General features: G+C 40.7%; 1 protein-coding gene and 1 pseudogene across 5 annotated transcripts in view; one reads left to right on the forward strand and one right to left on the reverse strand.

Moving 5' to 3' along the window:
• The window catches only part of arnt2 (aryl-hydrocarbon receptor nuclear translocator 2), a 96,123-nt gene that overhangs the window by 25,165 nt on the left and 49,881 nt on the right, over window positions 1–21,077 (reverse strand). For all 5 annotated transcript variants that reach the window (XM_019347253.2, XM_003450430.5, XM_019347349.2 and 2 more), the window contains 3 exons: window positions 17,011–17,076; window positions 14,966–15,051; window positions 5,742–5,818 (listed from right to left, as the gene is read on the reverse strand). In XM_019347253.2, coding sequence (XP_019202798.1) covers window positions 5,742–5,818; window positions 14,966–15,051; window positions 17,011–17,076 — 229 coding nt within the window. The remainder of the gene's footprint in view (window positions 1–5,741; window positions 5,819–14,965; window positions 15,052–17,010; window positions 17,077–21,077) is intronic.
• Window positions 368–486, forward strand: LOC112847456 (uncharacterized; annotated as a pseudogene).

A 21,077-nucleotide genomic window follows, 5' to 3' on the forward strand; every position in this document is an offset into this window, starting at 1 on the left:
AAGAGAAAAACTGTAAACAATTTGTAGTGTTTCAGTGAAAAAAAACAACAAAATATTTATGATTCAATATCAACCAAAATTTTGAAAAAACACATTGCATAAAAGTTATAAATTGATTTACATGTCACTAAGTGAAATAAGTATTTGATCAAATATAACACAGCCAGGATTCTGGCCCCCAAAGATTACAATAAATCAACATTGTACAACAATAAATCAATTACAGATACTCCTGATATCAAATTATTATGTATATACATCAAACCGGATCACAGAATTAATTTCTTTTTCAACCTCTGCACCACCATGGGCAAGACCAAAGAGCCGTCAAAGGACGTCAGGGACAATACTGTAGACCTGCACAGCCGCTTACAGCCATACCACCCTGAGCACGCCCGAGCTTGTCTGATCTTGGAGGCTAAACAGGGTCGGGCCTGGTTAGCATTTGGATGGAAGACCGCCTGGGAATTTCAGGTGCTGTAAAGTTGGGGGTGGCTTAGGGGAAAATCCCTGGCTGCTCCAGTCTGCATGCCAAATATCCTCGGGAAAAATATTAACCCAAAGTTGCTCTCCATATGAATGTTCGATAGAAAAAAGCGGATATTTGAATGGGGGAGAAAGTGGCAACTTATTCGTAAATGGAAAAAATATAAAACCAACATCGATCGCCAGTCTAGAGCTCCATGCAAAATCCTGGCGCATGAGGTGAGGATGATTATAAAGGCAAGTGGGACCACATTAGGCCTGCACAATAAATCGAAAATTTATTGTCATCGCGATATCAGCCTGTGCGATGGCCCCATCGCAAAACACGGCGTAAACTGCGACAATTGGGTACCTTAAAATGTTTACACACGTGCTTAAAGAATTTACCAATCAAAGAAACCCCTTTACACATTTGACCAGTCGAATAGAGCCCTTCACGGCATTAACCAATCAAATGGATTAGAGGCCCGCCTCCTACGTAGGTGGGGAGCGAACAACGCTGCAGCAACGAGTCAGAGTACGCTACTGACTATGAACTCGTGGCTAAAAAAAAAAAAAAAAAAAAAAATAGTACCTCGCTTATTTGGAGATACTTTGGATTTGATAAAGACGACGTTCTCCAAACACAGGTACTCTGCAAAACTTGCCGAACACTCGTGGCAGCCACCAAAGGAAACACGACTAATCTCCACCATCATCTTCAATACAACAACAGAGAACTGTTTGAAGAGTTCCAGAAAGTTAGGGCTAGCCAAACAAAGGTTGCTAATGTTAAGACAGAGCACAGCAGTCCAACAGCCGTCTCTGTATCAGAGTTTTTCAAGTGGAACTCCTTATGAGAAAACGTCGAAGCGGTACAAAGAAATAACAGAGGCCATTACACATTTTTTGGCTAAAGACATGATGCCTATAAATATAGTTAGCAGAGAGGGCTTCACCAGTCTGATACATAAAGTGGACCGGAGATACCGCATCCCCTCACGAAACTACTTTTCCCATGTTGCCATTCCACAAATGTACGAAACATGCCGCAAGACCGTCATGTTTGAACTGAGCCAAGCTGAAAACTACGCAATCACTACAGTAAAGTTTCCTCTCCAGTTTTGACTTACATCATAACTACTTGGTGAGTGGTAAAATGATGAACAACTGCATTGAGATAATTTGCAGTATAATTTAATTTATGTTTATTTAAAACTAATTATAGAGACCGGGAAGGAATTCAAGCCTCAGAAAATTTTTTATGGGGGCAATGTTTCAATGTTAAAGTGCACTTTGTTGTTGCACTGCTAATACAGCAGCTTTCTTTAAATAAAACTGTTGCAGTAAAACGGAAATTATGTATTCGTTTTTTTGTGGTTTTTTTGCTATTTATTTTATCGCAAGTCATATCGTTATCGCAATATTGATCACAGTTATCGCACATCGCAGGTTTTCCTAATATCGTGCAGCCCTAGACCACATTCATTAAGAACACTGTTGACAGAGCCTTCAACTTTCAGACCCCTGTGGAACCAGCTTCCAGTTTAGACTGGAGACAGACACCCTCTCTACTTTTAAGATTAGAATTCAAACTTTCCCTTTTGATAAAACCTACAGCTAGGGTTGGATCAGGTGACCCTGAATCCCCATGTTGCTGGGGTCTTCCCATGATGCACTGACAAACAAGCTGTGACAGATGGCTGCCCTCCCTGAGTCTGGTTCTGCCAGAGGCTTCTTCTTGTTTTCCTTCCCAACATTACCAAGTGTTGTTCATAGGGGGTCATTTGAATGTTGGGGTTTTCTGTGTCATTGTCAGGTCTTTAACTTAAAACATAAAATGTCTTGAGGGAACTGTTGTGATTTCATGCTATGCAAATAAAATTGGATTGAATCATAATGTTGCAGTGTCTGCAAATTCCCCGGTCTCAAGAAGGCACATGTACAGGCCTGTCTTAAGTTTGCCAGTGAACATCTACATGAGTCAGAGAAGGCTTCGGAGAAAGGGCTGTGGCCAGATGAAAGAAACATCTAGCTCTTTGGCATCAACTTGACCTGCCATGTTTGGAGGACAAGAAATGCTGAGTATGATTCAAAGAACACCATCCCCATAGCCAAACTCTGAGGTGGGAAACATTATGCTTTGGGGTCGTTTTTCTGATAGAGATCTTCATTGCATTAAGGGGCCAATGAACGGGGACATGTACCTTAAAATGCTGGACGAGAAACTCCTTCCCTCAGCCAGAACACTGAAGATGAGTCGTGGGTGGTCTTCCAGCATGATAATGACCCAAAACATACTGCCAAGGCAACATAGGAATGGCTAAAGAAGAACCATAATGTCAAGCAGTGGCCTAGCCAGTTTCCAGACCTCAATACTATAGAAAATCTGTGGCGGGAGCTGAAGTTTTGAGCTGCCGATTGGCAGCCAAGAAATCTAAGTGACTTCAAGAGTTTCTGTTAAGAGGAGTCCAAATCAATCCTAAAATGTGTGTGCCGTGATGCGGTTTGTGGCTCAGCTGGTTGGGCTCAGGGTGTGGTGTCAGGGAAGGCTGTTTGGCAGCCAGTCATCATCAGCCAATCATGCCTCCCGTATTTTAGGAGGATGCCAGAACCTGGAAGGGAGGTGAACTGGAGGAGCAGAAGCAGACAGTGAGAACGAATGAAACAAGATTGCAGTGAGTGGCTGAAAAGCTGCTCCATAACGAGTAGTGGTATACAAGCATCCTTAAATGAAGTGTCACATTGGTCAGAGCTGAAGTGCAATGGGCCGTATGTCCACAGTGTGCAAACCTGGTGATCAAATACAGGAAACATCTTACTGCTGGGCTTGCCAACAAAGGTTTCTCCACCAAGTACTTAGTCATGCTTCGTTTGGGGATCAAATACTTCACACAGTGAGATGCAAATCAATTTATAACTTCTATGTAATGTGATTATTCTGACTGATATTCTGTCTCTCTTCATAGCTATTGTTTGATACTAGGGCTGTGCTTAACTAATTGTTACTATTGTCACTAGTCGGTACCAAATCTACTATATGTTTAATCTAATTGTTTTACATTTAATTGATGCCCAGTGTCGGAAAAATGAGAATGCAGATAAAGGCGTCAGAAATGGCTCTCCCTTAGCGATAGGGTGAGGAGCTCAGTCATTCAGGAGGGGCTCAGAGTAGAGTCACTGCTCCTCCACATCGAAAGGAGCCAGTTAAGGCAGGTGCCTCCTGGGTAAGGTGTTCAGACCAGGGAGGTCCTATCGGGAGGGGACCCTGGAGTAGACCCGGGACTCAGTGAAGAGAATATAGCTATCGCATGCCTGGGAACGCCTCGACAATACAATACAATATAATATTTAATACAATGTAAACATCTCCCATAAATGAGGATGCTACAGCAATTCAATGAGAAGTTTAAAATAACCCCTAAAAACAAAATATATATTTCACTGTACATTTTAAGTTATTTGTCTAATCAACATTGTTTGCCTCATTGAATAAGAAAGACAATTACATATTTCATGGCGCTGGAAATACCTACTCTCGCTCACTGCTTCCCTCTCTGTTTGCTTCTTGTTTTTGTGCCTGAGTAAATGTAAGACATGTACACCTGAAGTCCATCAACTCATCTGCAGGAGTATATCTATCCCAGTTCACTTTACATTGGATCACTCTTCCCACTGCTGAGTTACAAATACTAAAGCTATGCTAACGTACACCTGTGATGAAGCTCTCGGCACACGTCTTGCAGTTATTAACTCAACAGATCATTGGAGAATTTTATGCATGCTATACATTTACATAGTCTGCCACTTCCTAAACACTTTACAACAATATCGCTTATAGTGGTAGAATAATCAAGGAAGGAGGAGTCCTATTCATGTTACAATAACTCACTCAAATTAAGTGAGCTTTTCAGAACAAACCATTCTTTCACAAATTTCTAATGGCAGACTCTACAGCTAGGTGCTTGATTTTATACACCTGTGGAACTGAAAACACTGGTATTCAAAGGTTGAGAGATGTCCTGTCCATATGGAATACATAAAAAACAGACAAACACAGCCATTCCTTCCATGTTATCAAAGTGTTTAAATTGTTTGTGTCACCACCAAGGTTATTATCGTTAACTAAAACTAACGAAATAACGAAAACTATAAGTGAAAAAACATTTTCGTTAACGGAAATAAAAATAAAAACAAAAAAAGGAAAACTAACTAAAACTGTAATGAGTGTTCACAAAACTATCTAAAATAAACTGAATTTATAGCAAAAATGTGTTTAGTTTTCGTTGATGTTTGCGTGTCATACAATAGTCAAGGGTGAAAAAGAAGTTTAGTTTCCAGGTTTTTTTCTTGCTGTGTCTCATTACGCCAGCAGGTGGCAGTACGTTAGTCGAGTCGTCTGTGTCGCTGCTCCGTCCACACGCAGAATCATGTCAGGAAAAGTCTGGAGAAAGCGCCAGCTTCCAATTTGGGATTACTTTGAATATGACTTTGTTTTGGATAAAGCAAGTGTCTTGTAGTGGAACGAGACAAATTATGAGGGACATTTCTAAAGGGAAAAAAATCCCACAAACCTTAAAGTGCACTTGAAAAGCTCACACAAGAAGGCTAACCTAGCCTAGCTTACCTGGAGAAGGTAAGGGAGCACACTCAACCCTCATCCCCAGAAACAGAAGCTAACACCAGGCAAGGCGGCGTGATGCATCCCGGGACAACAGGACTGGGATATCTACATAACTGTGTGAGTCAATTACCTTCAAAAAGTTTATCAATTCACTTGAACCAAAATTACGAACACCCGGTGCTGCAAGAGTTAATAGTCTCATTGCGGCCAAGATATACATTTTATAGTTGCCTGGTATCAATGGTTGTTCATCTGCCCTAATTTATTTATTTAAAGAACCCATAGGTGGGAATGTGAGTTCTCTGTCTCTGCGTGTTAGCCCTGTGACAGACAGGCGACCTGTCCAGGGTGCAGGGTATGGTAGCTGGAATAGCAACATACCCAAGGATAAGCAGAAGAGAATGACTGATATGATGAAACTGGGATTTTGTTACACTTAATTATTGCAAACACAACTAAAACTATAACTGAAACTAATCAAAACTAAACTGAAACTAAGGATTTTCAAAAAAATAAAAACTAAACTAAACTAGCAAACAATTGGTAAAAACTAATTAAAACTAATATAAAATTGAAAATCTGAAGTCAAAACTAAATAAAAATAAAAACTAATGAAAATTGCAAAACTATTAAAACCCTGGTCACCACACACCTGCAGTCTTCCAATAGCCACTAGGCAGTACTTTCCAGTCTGACCCGCCTCTGTGTCTTCTTCTGGTATAGTCATACCTAAGCACAAGAGAAAGAAAAAGAGCAAGGTGTGAAACATAATGTGTTTTTTTTTGTCAAGTACTGACAGATCCTTCTGTGGGAAGTGTTTGCTCAAGAGAAGAGTTTTTTCAGTGAAACGGATTTGCTCTGAAGGCTTGGAAGTGGTGATATAAGCCCTTTCTGCCAACAGTCATCATGGGAAATGTCAACTCTCTACCAACTTAAAGTGATGTGCTGGAGATATTGGTTGAGACTTAGAAAGTATACTGTGAGTGCAGTCTCATATGTTTTACTGAAACATGGTTATCCCCTCAAACCAAACATGGTTTGAGGGGATAGGTTAATTGGATAATCCAAATTGTCACTAGGTGTGAATGTGTGAGTGAATGTGAGCGTGAATGGTTGTCTGTCCCTGTGTGTTGGCCCTGCGACAGACTGGCGACCTGTCCAGGGTGTACCCCGCCTGTCGCCCTATGACAGCTGGGATAGGCTCCAGCGCCCCCCGCGACCCTGGAAAGGATAAGCGGAAGCGAATGGATGGATGGATGGATGGTTGAATCAATGCCCGACTCCAATGTGGATCTAACTGGTTTCATCCTTATACTGTATGGTAATGTCAAAGATTGTCTGCAACTAAACTCACAGTCAGTAAACGGACACCTGATGCTACTGAAGCTCTAAGGGCGCCTGCTCTGAATGCACAGATTGGAATGTGCTAGTGGAAACAGATGAGAACAGTATTGACAATGACAGATAGATTGACATGAACTTCTGTAGACACACAATCATACCCACAAAGACTGTATGCTGTTTCCACAATAACAAACTAGTGACATGAAGGCAATTTTCAACCAGAAAAGGGTAAAGTTTAGAGATGGAGGGGAATCCATGCCATCTCTGGCTTCAACAAAAAGAAAAGACAGCCATTTAAGGAGCTGATGGACTCAACCAGTTCTTCAACAGATTCGACTATATGGTCACACCCAGTCCCACTGCTTCTCTGTTCACTGAAACTATGTCTTCTCCTCCTTCTTGCATTTCTATTATGGATCAGGTACTTCCCCTCTCACACCTGTGCCTCTTTTACATCACAGAGGCATGGGTGACTGGAGCTAGGAAGCCTAGGCTCTGGGAAGGCTGATGGCCCAGGGGGTGTGTGTTCAAGGCTGCTTAAGGACTGTGCTCTCCCCTAACTGTGTCTACTTCTCAACAGGATCTTCAATCTGAGTCGACACTGTGGAAGCATCCTGTATTGTGCTGGTACCAGTGTCCAGTTGAACTGAACGACTACAGATCAGTGGCCCTTACATGGCGCATCATGAAATCCTTCCTCATCTGGGGGCATTTGGAGCTGATGTGAGAATTATGTTCTTTGATTTTTTTTAAGTGCTTTTAATACCATCCAACCAAATATGCTCAAAAACAAGCACACAGACACGGGACTATATTCCTCTGTTTACAGATTAGCTAACAGGAAAGCCATAGTTTGTCAGGTTGGGTAACTGTGTTTCACCCACTAAAACCTTTGGTTTTTAATCCTCATACAAAGAGCAGATGAACTACGTCAGACATATAAATTTCCCTTTTTAGTCTTACACACTTATTTTTAAATTTGCTTCCTGAAAATTCAAGCAGTGAGAAGTAATCTACTGGCTGACATCTTCAACCAGTCCATCATTAATCATAAACCCAAAATGCCCAGACTGGATCAAGGAAGCCCTTTCAGCTTTTCTAATGGATGCACTTTGTGATAGCCAGTTATAGACGTTAGCTATAATACCCTGCATCAGCCAACGCTACCATTGTTCACTACTATTTTGCTATGTCAGCACATTGTAAATAGTTTCTGATGCTTTAACCCCAATCATAACTAACCAATCATAAAATGACCTTTAAAACATTTTTTTCCATTCCTGCAAACGCCACATGTTTGGATGGACTGAGATGTTTTGACTGAAATCTGTTAAAGTGAAGCCTTTCATGTCACGTCATAATTCCAGTTAAAAGCAGAAGTTAGACCACAAAAAGGCAAAAATAAAGAAGTTAAATCAATTCCTCCTTAATTTTTTCCAGAAGTTTGCAAATTTGGCTTCTATTTAACATCAGCTTAAAACTGACTTCAGTAACCTCCACATTTACTGTTTTGGGCATGACAGATGCATATGATAGTTTTGCTATTGTTTACTTGGACACAGACAGCGCAGCACAATGGTGAGCAGTATGTTCTCAAAGGAAGAGGGTCCTGGGAGAAGCAGTATACAATAAACCTGCCTATTAACTATATGCTTAAATATGCAAGTCTGTATCTAAGACTAATAATGCACTATATAAATGCCATTCCATTCACTGATGAATGAACTTTGTACTGTGGGATGAAGCCAAAATACCTGGAGTAAATGACATCAGAAAATATAAATGCACAGACAGACAAAAATTCAAGACCATTTAAGTTCCAAATAAGACAATGACTTCATCGTCATCTGTGGCTACATTTCTCAATGTTCAGCCAACATGAAATGCACGCTCCTCAATGTGGAACTGTGCGTGTGTCTGGATTTTTCATAGCGTGTCTCTCTGTTATCCATCTGAAATTTATAAGCGTGTGTATGTCGCTTGATACCCGATGTATTGTGTCCAGAACATTCCAAAGGAATATTTTTAGCACAAGGAAGTGAGACCATATGTCACTGATTGCAAAACACATGTGGAATTATTCCAGTGTGGCCTAAGAACCCTGGGAGGAATTTTGTTGTTTTTATTTGGTGTTGCTCAGTCTCATTGCTCTACTTTATCACGTCATCAGTTTAGACACCTGGTTTGAGACCAAGGCAGCATACCACGCACGTGCGTGTTACATTGTAAATACAGGGTTTTTCCCTCATGATAACATACGGTAATACAGCTGTAAGAAATTTGATTTATGAACAAATTTCATATAAATCATACACAGACTTCGACTAACATTTGGGAGAAGCAGAATTGTTTTTAGCATGATTTATTTTTTATTTTTTCTTCCTTCGCCTCTTAAAAATTACCACTGGCTTACAAAAGTTCAAATAAGTGGTAAAAAAAGGGAGCTCTCAGATACACAACTTCAATTAAAAAGGTACAATAAAATAGCTGGGTGGACAGTTTATAGTATACTGTAAGAGGCATTTGCTTAAAACTGGGGATCCAACGAAAGTAGTTCATCTTCAGTTTGTTGAGAATGATTAAAAAAAATGTTTACCAACACTTTACCCAAACGTTTTATATAAAAGATGGACACAGCCATGTTAGCCTTGAGGTGAACTCTGACTTTTGCTGTCTTGGTATTTTGAAACTAGATGCAAGAAGTGAAGAAGCAGTGGTTCTCTTTTAATCCTCACTTGGCATCGCACCCAAACCTTCTGGCATCACCAGTGGTAGTTCCCTCATGGTAGGTCCGTAAATGCCATGTACATGTAAAGACCATTCATCTGAAAGACGTGCACCTCAAAGGTTTTCTGTTTTCAGACTTTATATTATTACATTTTGTGTGTGTGTGTCATGTTGAGGAGAAGCCCCTTATTTTTAACCATCAAGCGAGCTTGTGTTTTTGTTTCCCCACTGCTATTAAAGCTTAGCAATATTAACTACGACTATCACTGGATCCTCTCAGGGGAACACTGAGTTTAAAGACAGGTTGACAACATCACTTGCCCAGCTGCAGTTAGCAATCTTGAAAGAGATGGTTAACACTCCTTCTTCATCTTTGGCAGTTTTCAGAGAGCCGGGGTTATATGGTAGGCACTTCAGACAAAGATCCATCCGAAAACATAATGTACAAAATTAACTTCATGATGTATTCAATAAGGCTTGAAATTAGTGAATGAGGAAGACCATTAACTTATAACAGTAGTGTTTACCACGTTTACACAGTCAGGATACAAAAGACAATTTTCAAATTCACACTTTTACACAGTCCGATTTCATTTGAAACCAGATGACTTGCCCCTTGCTGTCTGTTAGAATGAAGGTTTCGACATGAAGCACTTCATGTTATAAAGGCCAATTCACACTATGGAGCCCTGCTCTCAAAAACTGACACAGAAGTAACACTGTCTGTAGTGGATTTAAGAAAGAAGTGCTTAAAACAGTGGTTCTTAACCTGGGTTTGGTGAGTCGGTCTCAGGGGTTCGGCAGAGCCTCCACCGCGGAGGTCGCAGAGGTCCAGACACACCCGAATTATCGTGTAAATTTGTGATGACACGCCCCCTTCTGGCCATCACTGGCTGCAGACGATCATGCTACACTGCTTGGCCCATCAGTGCTGCAGGGAATGTAGCACGCGCAGTAGTCAACATGTGAATGTCGTGGTAGTACTTTGTGTGAATTTTTTTTAACATTTTAATCCATACTATGTCGGGCAAAAGAAGAAAGTGGTCGGACAAATATGTACAATATGGATTCACATGTATCACGGAACGTGATGGGAGTGAGCGTCCTATCTGCATGATTTGCAATGCCAAGTTGAGCAATGCCAAGTTGAGCAACTCCGGCAAAACTAAAGGAACACTTCTTGAAGCTGCATGGAGACGGGGAATACAAGAACACAACACTTGCTGAATTCAAGGTGAAGAGAGCCAGATTCGATGAAAGGCCCACTCTGCCTGCTCTTGGATTTGTACCCGTTAGCAAACCGATCCTCACAGCATCGTACGAAGTTGCTTACCTGATCGCAAAGCAGGGCAAGCCATACACCATTGGTGAAACACTCGTGAAACCAGCTGCGTTAAAGACGGCAAATCTGATACTCGGAACAGCGGCCGAAGGTAAATTATCCCAAATTCCTCTTTCAAATGACACCGTCAGCGACAGAATAGAAGACACGAGTAAAGACATCTTGGCTCAAGTAGTCACCGATCTGATTTCAAGCCCGGCAAAATTCAGCCTTCAGCTCGATGAGAGCACAGACGTTGCTAATCTAAGCCAGCTTACTGTTTTTGTGCGCTGTATGAAAGATGACATGATAAAAGAAGATTTTTTATTTTGTAAGCCTCTTACAACAACTAAGGCAGCCGATGTGAAGAAGCTTGTGGATGACTTCTTCAGAGACAACAATCTTTCATGGGACATGGTTTCTGCAGTTTGTACGGATGGAGCTCCAGTCATGCTGGGAAGAAACTCTGGTTTTGGTGCGCTAGTAAAAGCCGATTCACCACACATCATTGTGACTCATTGTATTTTGCACAGGCATGCACTGGCAACAAAAACCTTGCCTCCAAAAATGGCAGAAGTATTAAAAACTGTGGTGGAATGTGTGAACTATGTGCGAAATAGTGCTCTGAGGCACTGCATCTTCAGTGAGCTGTGTAAAGAAATGGGCTCTGAATTCGAGGTACTTCTGTACCATTCTAATGTTCGGTGGTTATCCCGGGGACAGGTGCTGAATCGTGTTTTTGCCATGCGTGTGGAATTAGCCCTGTTTTTGCAAGAGCACCAACACTGTCATGCAGATTGCTTCAAAGATCCTGAGTTCATTCTCATTTTAGCGTACATGGCTGATATATTCGCAGCTCTCAATCATCTCAATCAGCAGATGCAGGGTGGTGGAGTCAATATCATAGAAGCGGAAGAACACCTGAAGGCTTTTCAAAAAAAGCTAACGTTATGGAAACGACGAACAGAGAAGAACAACTTCGCAAACTTCCCCCTTCTGGACAACTGTGTAAGTAAGATCGAAGATGTGTCTGGAATCAGAGATATTTCTGTATCCACGGAACTGAAGCAAACAATTGCAACGCACTTAGATGAGCTTGCAAAGTCTCTCGACAGATATTTCCCTACAAGAGAGTCATATCCAGCACGGGGGAGACAGCCGTTCATGTTTGCTGTTGAGACAGCAGATGTCAATGATGAATACCTTGACGAAATCATTGAAATTCAGCAGAGCCAGGTTCAACAGCAACTCTTCAGAACAACAACGCTCTCAACGTTTTGGTGTCGACAAATGGACAAGTATCCAATTATTGCTAAGAAAGCCCTGGATTTTTTTTATACCATTTGTTACAACATATCTTTGCGAGCAATCCTGTTCGACGATGCTGGACATAAAAACAAAGAAAAGGAACAGACTTTTCTGTGAAAATGACATGAGAGTGGCACCTGCCAAGGCGAAGCCACGCATATCTGAACTGGTCTCTCAAAGGCAACAGCAGAAGTCACACTGATTTGCAGGTATGTAATTTGTTTTAAGTTCATGCATTGTGTTGGTTTTGTTCTTTGAACAAGGTGATGTTCATGCACGGCTCATTTTGTGCACCAGTAAAAAAAATATATCTATGTCTTGAATTTGAAAAATTTTTTTTTTTAAATTTTTCACTAAAGAGGGGTTCGGTGAATGCGCATATGAAACTGGTGGGGTTCGGTACCTCCAACAAGGTTAAGAACCACTGGCTTAAAAGTAGAGTTTTTAAAACATGTCTAGTGCCATCTTGTGCCAGTACAGAGCGTGACATCATCGGGTTGATTGGTTGATTGTGGGCAAACTCAGGCAACCAAGGTGCAATCTCCCCAACAATCGAACCAAAGCGGTGAAGTGTCTTTTGATGTTACGGCACATGCTTGAAAACAAGGCCAGACATGAAAGAACATATGATTGCCTTTATGGGGAAGATCTTTGAGGCAGGGCATGCTGAACCAGCCCCACCACCCATTGGTGAACAAGAGTGCTGGTATTTTCCAATCTTTGGAGTTTATTATCTGCGTAAACCAGGCCAAGTACGAGTAGTGCTCGACTCCAGCGCTAAGCATGATGGTGTCTCCCTTAATAACATCCTGCTGAGTGGAACCAACTTAAATACACTTTGGCACTTTCAAACTGACAGTTTTACCTTTTTTGTCTTCCAAGAGGAGAAGCCTTTTACCTGTGGGGGTATTATTTCCACAGTCAAGCACAGCAGCACAAACAGCATATTTAAACTTTTGTGTGAGAAACTTTGATGTGTGAGAAAAAAGGCTACCATGCTAACGTGTTAGCCCATCTATGTCATTTTCCATTGTAACATTCGAATTTGAGCTAGATGCCTGGAGCAAGTAATCAGTGAAGGTTTGAGGATACGTTTGTGTGTAATGTCCATGATAGATCATAACTCAGTGCTTGATATTTATAAAAGCAAGTCATTCACATCATAAATGTAACATCTTATTTTTTCATTTCTATATTAACAGTTTTACAGTGCTTCTGACAGTAAACATGGATGTTTACTGTGGACCTCTTCTGCTAGCTGCCAAGCAAGAAACCTGCTTTAGGGCAGAATGATCATCTTTTAAATCAAATTACTATTTCCGTCAAGCTTTAAGGTTCCTTTTTTTAATCCTAAGTAAAGATACAAAGTTAAATCATATTTAAATCAAACTTATTTTCTTTCAGAAGTTGAAAAACAAGTGCCAGTTTAGCTCTGGGATGAGCGGGCCACCATATGCCGAATGGCAGAGAGCGGCCGCCCCAGGTTCAAATCCGACCTGCGGCGCTTTGCCGGAAGTCTTCCCCAAAGCTCAAATGAAAAAAGAAAAAAAAAACTCAAAAGATTATCTGTATGTCCTCAGAACAAAGTTAAGAAATGTTCTAATTTATACCGAGGAGAACATAAACAAAACTCATATATTCCCTCAGCTGCGGTCCACATATGCTCCAGTGTAATTAATACATAAATAAGGCTCAAATATGGATCTGATGATGGATCTGCAGCTTCACTGCATATTCAGTGTGGTAGTTACATGAGATGCAGCTGTTTGTTCATCTGTCTATCCTCCATCGGTCACTGGGCAAGTGCTATCTAACAGAAATGGTTATGGATTGAGAGTTGGTAATGAGGGTCATTTACTTTAATCAGGTCATTTGTATCTCTGACATTTTTGACTGTGCTTAATGGTTTTACTAACTGGTTTTACTTTGCTGTTTACTAGGCTTACTTTTTGACTGTCTTTTACAACCGACTTTTAAAAGTAGGCTGTTGCCTGTTGTGATATCACCGTTGCTCTTAATTTTTTGCCATTTGGAATTATCCAGTTGAAAATAACTGGAAGTTTAAAGTCTTGAACAGGTAAACAGTGAACAGCGGAAGGATGGAACTGCATCTGTTTGTAAAACACAATCAGTAGTAAGAGCTATAAACTGAAGCTATAAAGTTCCAGTTTCAGTGTAAGTAAATGTTACTACTGAATTCCTTGGACCCTTCTGATCAACAATTTCCTCGTCTTTTGAGCCTCAGTATCTGTTTGTAGGGTTTCATAATAAGTAACGCAATTGCTCATCTCACTCGTGCTCCTAACATACTGCTGTATATGGCCGCAGTAGCCCAAACCTTTGTGGACATGATGCTGATCCTCATATTTTCATGTATATCGACTTAACCTGAAGTGGCTCTAACTCTGTTCCAACCACAGGATTGCCCCAGTCCTACTCTCATTGTCATTGGCCTTTTGTGTTGTCTGTCAGAACACAGACAGAATGATTTTTACTGACTTTATATGACCTTGTATTGGCCATCGCTCATTTCTATCAAAGAAAATCTGTTTTGCAATAATTAAGTTTAACATTTTGTCACCCAGTCCAGCTGAGCTGTATAGCACATCTTCCTGAGTATACATCATTATGGGTGGCTGTGACTCACCCAGGTAGAGCAGCTTATCTGCTAATTAAAAGGTCGCTTGTTCATTCACCAACAGATGGAACTACCAATCCTGTTTCCAGTCTGCATGCCAAAGTATTCCTGGGCAAGATACTGAACCCTGATCGGCTCCTGATGTGTTCATCAGAGTGTGAATAGGTAAATGATATGTTATATAAAGCACTTTGACGGCTAAGCTAAAGTAGAAAAGCACTGCATAAGAACCTTTTACCATTTACAGTGAGAGTGAGTAAGGGAGGTTAAGACACACACGCTTGTTCTTATTGTAAAAACACCCAACTGTCCGCTGGGAAACCCATCAGCCTTTGGACTGTTTTTGAACATGAACTTGATAGGAAAAAAAACTATTTTGTCATAAGACACCAAGAAACTGTTTGAACTCTGTAGATACAGAGATACAACTAGATTTAAGTCTTGATCCAGAGCTCAGCAGAGGCCACATTCACCACCAGATCTCACTTACAAGAACTCTCAGTTTAAGTATGATATGTATGAGTGTGCTCTTGTTTACCTGCAGGGGGCCAGGCTTTGATGTAGCCAGTGCAATGCACCACAGAGTACTGAGCCTCTCCTTCTTTTGAGGGCCCGAGGCCATTCCTGATAAAAAAAAGGGAAAAAAAACAAAACAAGCATGTTAGCAACACAGACAGCGCTACATTGCTGGTTCATTTTTCCGTTGAAAGAAACAAGTTTTACACTTAAAAATGAATACAACATAATGATGAAATGAGAAGAGAATTGTCTGATATAACTTTTTAGTTCCTTAAAAATGTACCCACAACTCGGAGTACCAGGTTCCTTAGGTGGAAATATGATTATACTGTTGTATTTAAATCTTTACAGGGCTCTAGAGTGCGACCAATTTGGTCGCAAATGCGACCTCTCTGATTGGCCATGGTCCAGTTGAAAGTGCAGGTGGATAGAGGGAGGTGAGTAGCTTGAATAAAGCGATATCGATTCATTAAATCCTGAATTAACTTTTAAATATAAATGTGTTTTACCAGAAACGCCAGATTCTCAGATTAAAGCTCACAAAACTATTTCAACAACCACCAAACAGCAAATGAGAGCAGGCACACGGATTCCACACAAAGACGTAAACACAGACCCGACGCATCAGAATCAGCTTTGTCTTTCTCGGCTTTCTCACCCGACAGCACGTAGACGGACACGCTGTCGGAGCTCAGTGATTCTGATGCGTCGGGTCCGCACTGTGTTTACGTCTTTTTGCGCTGATTCTGAGCTGCAGGTTTTGTCTCTCCAACCAAAATTCACCGAGCCAGCAGCAAAAGAAGCAGCAAACTACGCTTCACATTTGATCAATGTCCATGAATTCCCTCTGAGTTTTGCTGTTTTGCTTCCATCACGATAAAAATCACACTTCATGCACAGCTCTCCCTCTCTCTCCCTCTCTCTCTCTGTACTTCAAGAACAGTTTCCCGTCTCAAATCTCTGTTTTCTGCATTATTCATTCGCTTATTACCCACCAGTCTACTGCTGTTTACAGCGCTGTCGGCCGCTGTCTTTTTCTTTTCTTTTTCTTTTAATTTCTGCTGTTCAATATTGAAGAAATGTAAACTTATTAAAATTATGCAAAATTGCAGAATATTGCAGAATATTTTTAAGGTTATCTGCTATAAAACGCCAGACCAGGAAAATCTCCTTCATGTTTTTCTGTGTTTTATTCTCAGTTACTTTGACACAAAGGCATCTGCTGTGATATTCACAATTCTGATGAAGTCTCATGTGTATCAGTGCTGATAAATGATCAGAATTATAATATTTCTGACTGTCTGAGGCTAAATTGAATCGAATCAGGACTTTGAGAACTGGAATCGAATGGATTATAGAAATCAGTGGTGATACCCAGCCCTAGTGAGCAGCCTGCTCACTAGGGCTCACTATTGATAACTATTGATAACTCACTATTGATAACTTTTTTGTTAAGGCCTGATCCGTCTGAAATTCATAGCCAGCTCTGACACTGTGCCATCAATCTTTGAATGCTGAAAAAGCAGCAGTGTATCCAGAAAACACATTATATGCTGCAATAAATGCACTGCCCACGTGTCCCCTCTCCCCACTGCCTTTCAGCAGCATGCAACAGCAAACAGGTCATCAGAGGAGCCAAGATGATGATTAAGTTTTCTTCAATAACATTTTCTACAATATTGACAAAGCACTTTAAGCACAAGATTGTTAGTTAATAATTTAGAAATGAATATTGTCTGTATGGACTGCAACTTCCCCCCCAAAAAAGTGCACATGTAAAACTCTGGTGTTAAGCGATGCGGTTGAAAAATTTGAGTGCGCCTAACTTTTGTGCCGATGCGCCCATGGCAAAAAGTTAGTCTAGAGCCCTGCTTTAGTACAAGAAGAACTCTAAACCTCTGACTCTGTTAAAATAAAAGTTCCTTTTTAGGAAAATATTTACTGTATAAAGGTTTAGTTGGTAACAGCTACCAAGCTTATGTGTTTATATTCCATTTAACCCCAGAATAATCAGGAGTTACGCCTGGATCACAACCATGGCTGGCATAAAAGTCTTAAACATACCTGTATCGCTTTCTCATGTTAGCCAGGCGGTTTAAGGAGATGTGATCCAGAGGAGCACTGCCACATCTACACACAAACACAGAACACAGACAAACAGTATTACAGAACTTTGCAACGACTGCAACAGAAAAAAGTGTGCACATCTCGAACTACAGATACCAAAATGAGACAATTACAGAGTACTCACTAATTACAGAGTTGTCAAATAATTCATCCATTGAAACATTTGTATGCCGATCGTTGACTATTTAAAATATTAAGCATTTGTTTAAACTCAGAGAAACAAGTTCCTTCAAATGTAGCTCACTGTGGAGCTGATTCCATGCGTACGTACTTTAGAGCTTTTTTCTCCAACTGAGTGCAAACCCTTGGCACCTTCAACAGGACCAGATTTTGTGAACGCATGTTATAAGATGACATATTGGAAGACAAAAGTCTTTTCTTAGCCTCAAAAGAAAGACAAGAGTCCCTTTGAAAGAAAAATCCGAGTTTCAGTTATAGTTTTTTTTTTTTGCCAACTGTTTGATGTGAGACTTAAAAGAAAATCATCAGTCAAAATTCTGAAGTATTTATATTTCAATACTAAATCAATCTTCAAACCAAGGAAAATTCAATTAATTTAATTTAGTGTTGGAAACATTGTTTAGCATTGAGAACTAATTTAGAACTGCATAAAGTTTGCTGAACAGTATTAAAGGATTGTTGAAGCTGATGAAGTGCCTGCTGAGGTGTGGAACCAAAAGAATACATCACAGTGTCATCGGCATAAAATTGGAAACTGATACTCCTTGATGGCCCAGAACTGATCCCTGGGGAACACCTTTAACCACACCAAGGAAGCAAGAGGTAATGCCTTCAGCCTTCACACACTGAGTTCTGTTGGAAAGATATTTTTCAAACCACTCAACCACCTGTTCTGTCAGTCCAACACTGATATGTTTTTGCTTTAATAGCACATGAGCTACAGTGTCAAAAGCCTTCCCAAATAATTATTCTGTCACAAGACAAAGCCCATGCAGGCCCACGCCTAAAATCTGCACAATCACACATTAGCACCACAATAAAGAAGGGGGAGGAAAAAGAACAAAACAAAACAAAAACAGTGCACAGTAAATGGACTGATTCTTATATAGGGAGTTTTTACTGTCCCTCAAAGCCCTGTATACAATATGCCTTCAGTCCAGTCGTTTTTATGCTCGCCACGTCGCTTGCGTCTCAAGATGATTTTCACATCACATTCTGTGTCACGAGACACAATCTTTGTGGTGCATTGGCTGGTCGTGCACATCTTAAATTTTATAACTTGGTGCGCTGTGCCGCGGCCGATGCAGCTGGGTTGAAAACACAAGCGTACTATCATGCCAGTTTTTACCGCCATTTTAATAGTAATCCTACACAGAAGCTACACTGACACACAAAAAGAGATGTTGCAAACTTGATTTTGTGAAAAGACCCACTTGGCTTTCAGCTTTAACTTCTTCGTATGGCACGATATTGTCTGATTGGTGACACCTATCGTTTAGGAGCGGCTTTATACAGTGCAGCTAATATAGTGCAGTGGATTGACTGCATCTGAGCGATGAAGGTACAGCAGAGAGCAAGAGCGAAGCGACCACTGTGAGGGTATATTAGCAGCTTCAGTCACCTTTTTAGACCTATTCATACAAGCACTTTTTCTATGCTTTCCTAAAGTGTTTTCAAATATCTACACACATTCATACTCCAATGTATCAGAGAGCAACTTGGGGTTAGTATATTGTCCAAGTTAGGGATCGAACCGCCAGCGTCCAATCAGTAGACGACCCACTCTACCACCTGAGCTACAGCAGACATTTTGAACTGAGAGTTCAGCAGCAGCTGAACAGCAACCGCCATATCCAACATGTAAAATCTGTGTTATCTGACAGATGGCATATTTTGCATATTTTGGGGCACACAATATACCACTTTCGGATTACCAATATTTTGCAGGTGGAATTCCTACAATGAAATATTTTTATCGTCATGGTAGTGCCCTTTTCCATCCATATGACCGTCCGCATGATTCCTTTTTAACCTTCAGTAGATTCTACTTCCTGCTGTGAAAGGACTATATCTGTCATCTGCAGCAATTTAAGCCTTGACTATGCTTCTCTTGCAGACATGGACAGCTGGAGATGAAAAGTCCAAGCAGTCATTCCTGTTATATCTTTTTCAGTCCACTTGAAGTCTAGGGGGCATGTGTAGTATTGTAATGTAATGTGAATTCTCTGTGGAGATGTTCACTGTCTGACGATGACATCTGACTTATGACCCAAGTGGACCTTAGCAGACTTGTGGATACAGAAAGGCTTCAGAATTCAGTGAGTCTGAGCTATGTGGAGAGGCTTCTGACATTGTGGTTGGTGGACAGCCCATTCCACTAACTAAGCCACAGGCAACTCAAATCACCAAATAAGGGAAAGCGTTTTGAAATTTGGACATAATGAAGATGACACTACTACCATTTAATAACTAAATTTATATTTGCCTCAAAGGTGTTGCAAATGTGTAAGATATGATCCACAAGTGTAAACTAAGATTTGTGTGTGTAAGTATTTATTCAGCTTTGGATGGAAAATAGTTAGTAAAATAGTTTTACGTGTGGTCAGATTGCTTCATATTTGTGTGTGGATTGACGCACACACTCAGTCTTTAAAAGTTACCCACAAATTATTGTACACATTTGTAAAGTTTATGCTTGTAGATCATCTTGCACACATTTGCAACACTTCTAAGGCAAATTTCTCTCCATAGGTTAGTTTTGCGGATGAACATTACATAAACAAGACTCAATCTAATAAAGGCTCCACAGAAATGTTAGCCTGGTGATCATGCTGTGTTCTCCTTTAGTGCTGTTTCTGCATGTGTCACAGAGGGGATGCATTTCAGTGTTTTCAGCATGCTGTTTGAATTATGACGAGCCAGAATAGCAACAGGAAAAAAGTCATCTCGACAGATTTCTGAGAATATAACACACCGAGTTTCGTGCAACTCTCAGGCCTTTGTGACAGATCCAGACCAAACAAGCTAAGAGCACACTCTGGCAATAACAAAAACAGAATGTTAGGGAAAAAATGGAAAAGGTGAGGGTTTTTTTAAGTTAAACACAAGCTTTTCCAAGCTCTCAAAGGAGTCAGTGCTGCTTTCATGTAATTTCTGCCAAAGGGTAATGAGGGCTGTGGGGCAAACCGAGTCATATCCTGACAGGGAACAGAGAGAAAAAGACAAATTTAGAAAGAAACTGGATTTGCAAAGGGTCTGAAGCGATGGAGTGGAGAGAATATACACAGAGGGAAATTCTAATGATCTGTGAAGTATACAGAACATCAGCCACCTGGTAAGAAAACTCTCTGAGGCAACATTTCTAGTAATATTACTTAAGGATAAAAAGGCATATAGCTTGAGGATATGTGGTGTGAAAAAGGTTATGGCTCTCAATTTAAAAATCAGGTACGAGTCATATATTGGATTTTTCTGGTGTGGCAGAAAATTAGAAGCCTGGTGAGTGCACACTTTCACAGCTGACTATGTACAAATCTAATGTTACAGAATAAGAATCAACAAGTCATCACTCTGTAACACTTTATCGACAAAATACACACACACTTCGAAGACTTGATTTAAACCCACTGTATCCTAGTCTTAGTAAAGTCAGTATATGTAAACCATGTAAAGATGTCATGCTTTTGAATCACTGCAATGCACTTTGGTTCATCATGCCTTATTAGCGCATTGTCTTTGTTCTATTAGCAAATCCCTATATTAATGCCCCACAGTGAATCACTACCTTATCGTGATAGAGAGGTTTTGTCTGTCCCAGGGATCTCAGGGGGCTATGTTGTCATTTGAATTGATCCTGGGTGAGGGACCAGACAAAGAGGGATTCGGAAAACCCCTATGAATGTAAAATCCAGGGAACAGTTCACCCATCCTGGGATAGAGTTACCAGGGTCCTGCCCTGGAGCTAGGCCTGGGGAGTTTGACCCGAAGGAGAGTGCCTGGTGGCCATGCCTTAGCCGATGGGGCGCAGCCAGGCATAGCCCGAA

The sequence above is a fragment of the Oreochromis niloticus genome, linkage group LG1 (assembly GCF_001858045.2).
Source record: "Oreochromis niloticus isolate F11D_XX linkage group LG1, O_niloticus_UMD_NMBU, whole genome shotgun sequence".
In the NCBI taxonomy this organism is placed as follows: domain Eukaryota; kingdom Metazoa; phylum Chordata; class Actinopteri; order Cichliformes; family Cichlidae; genus Oreochromis; species Oreochromis niloticus.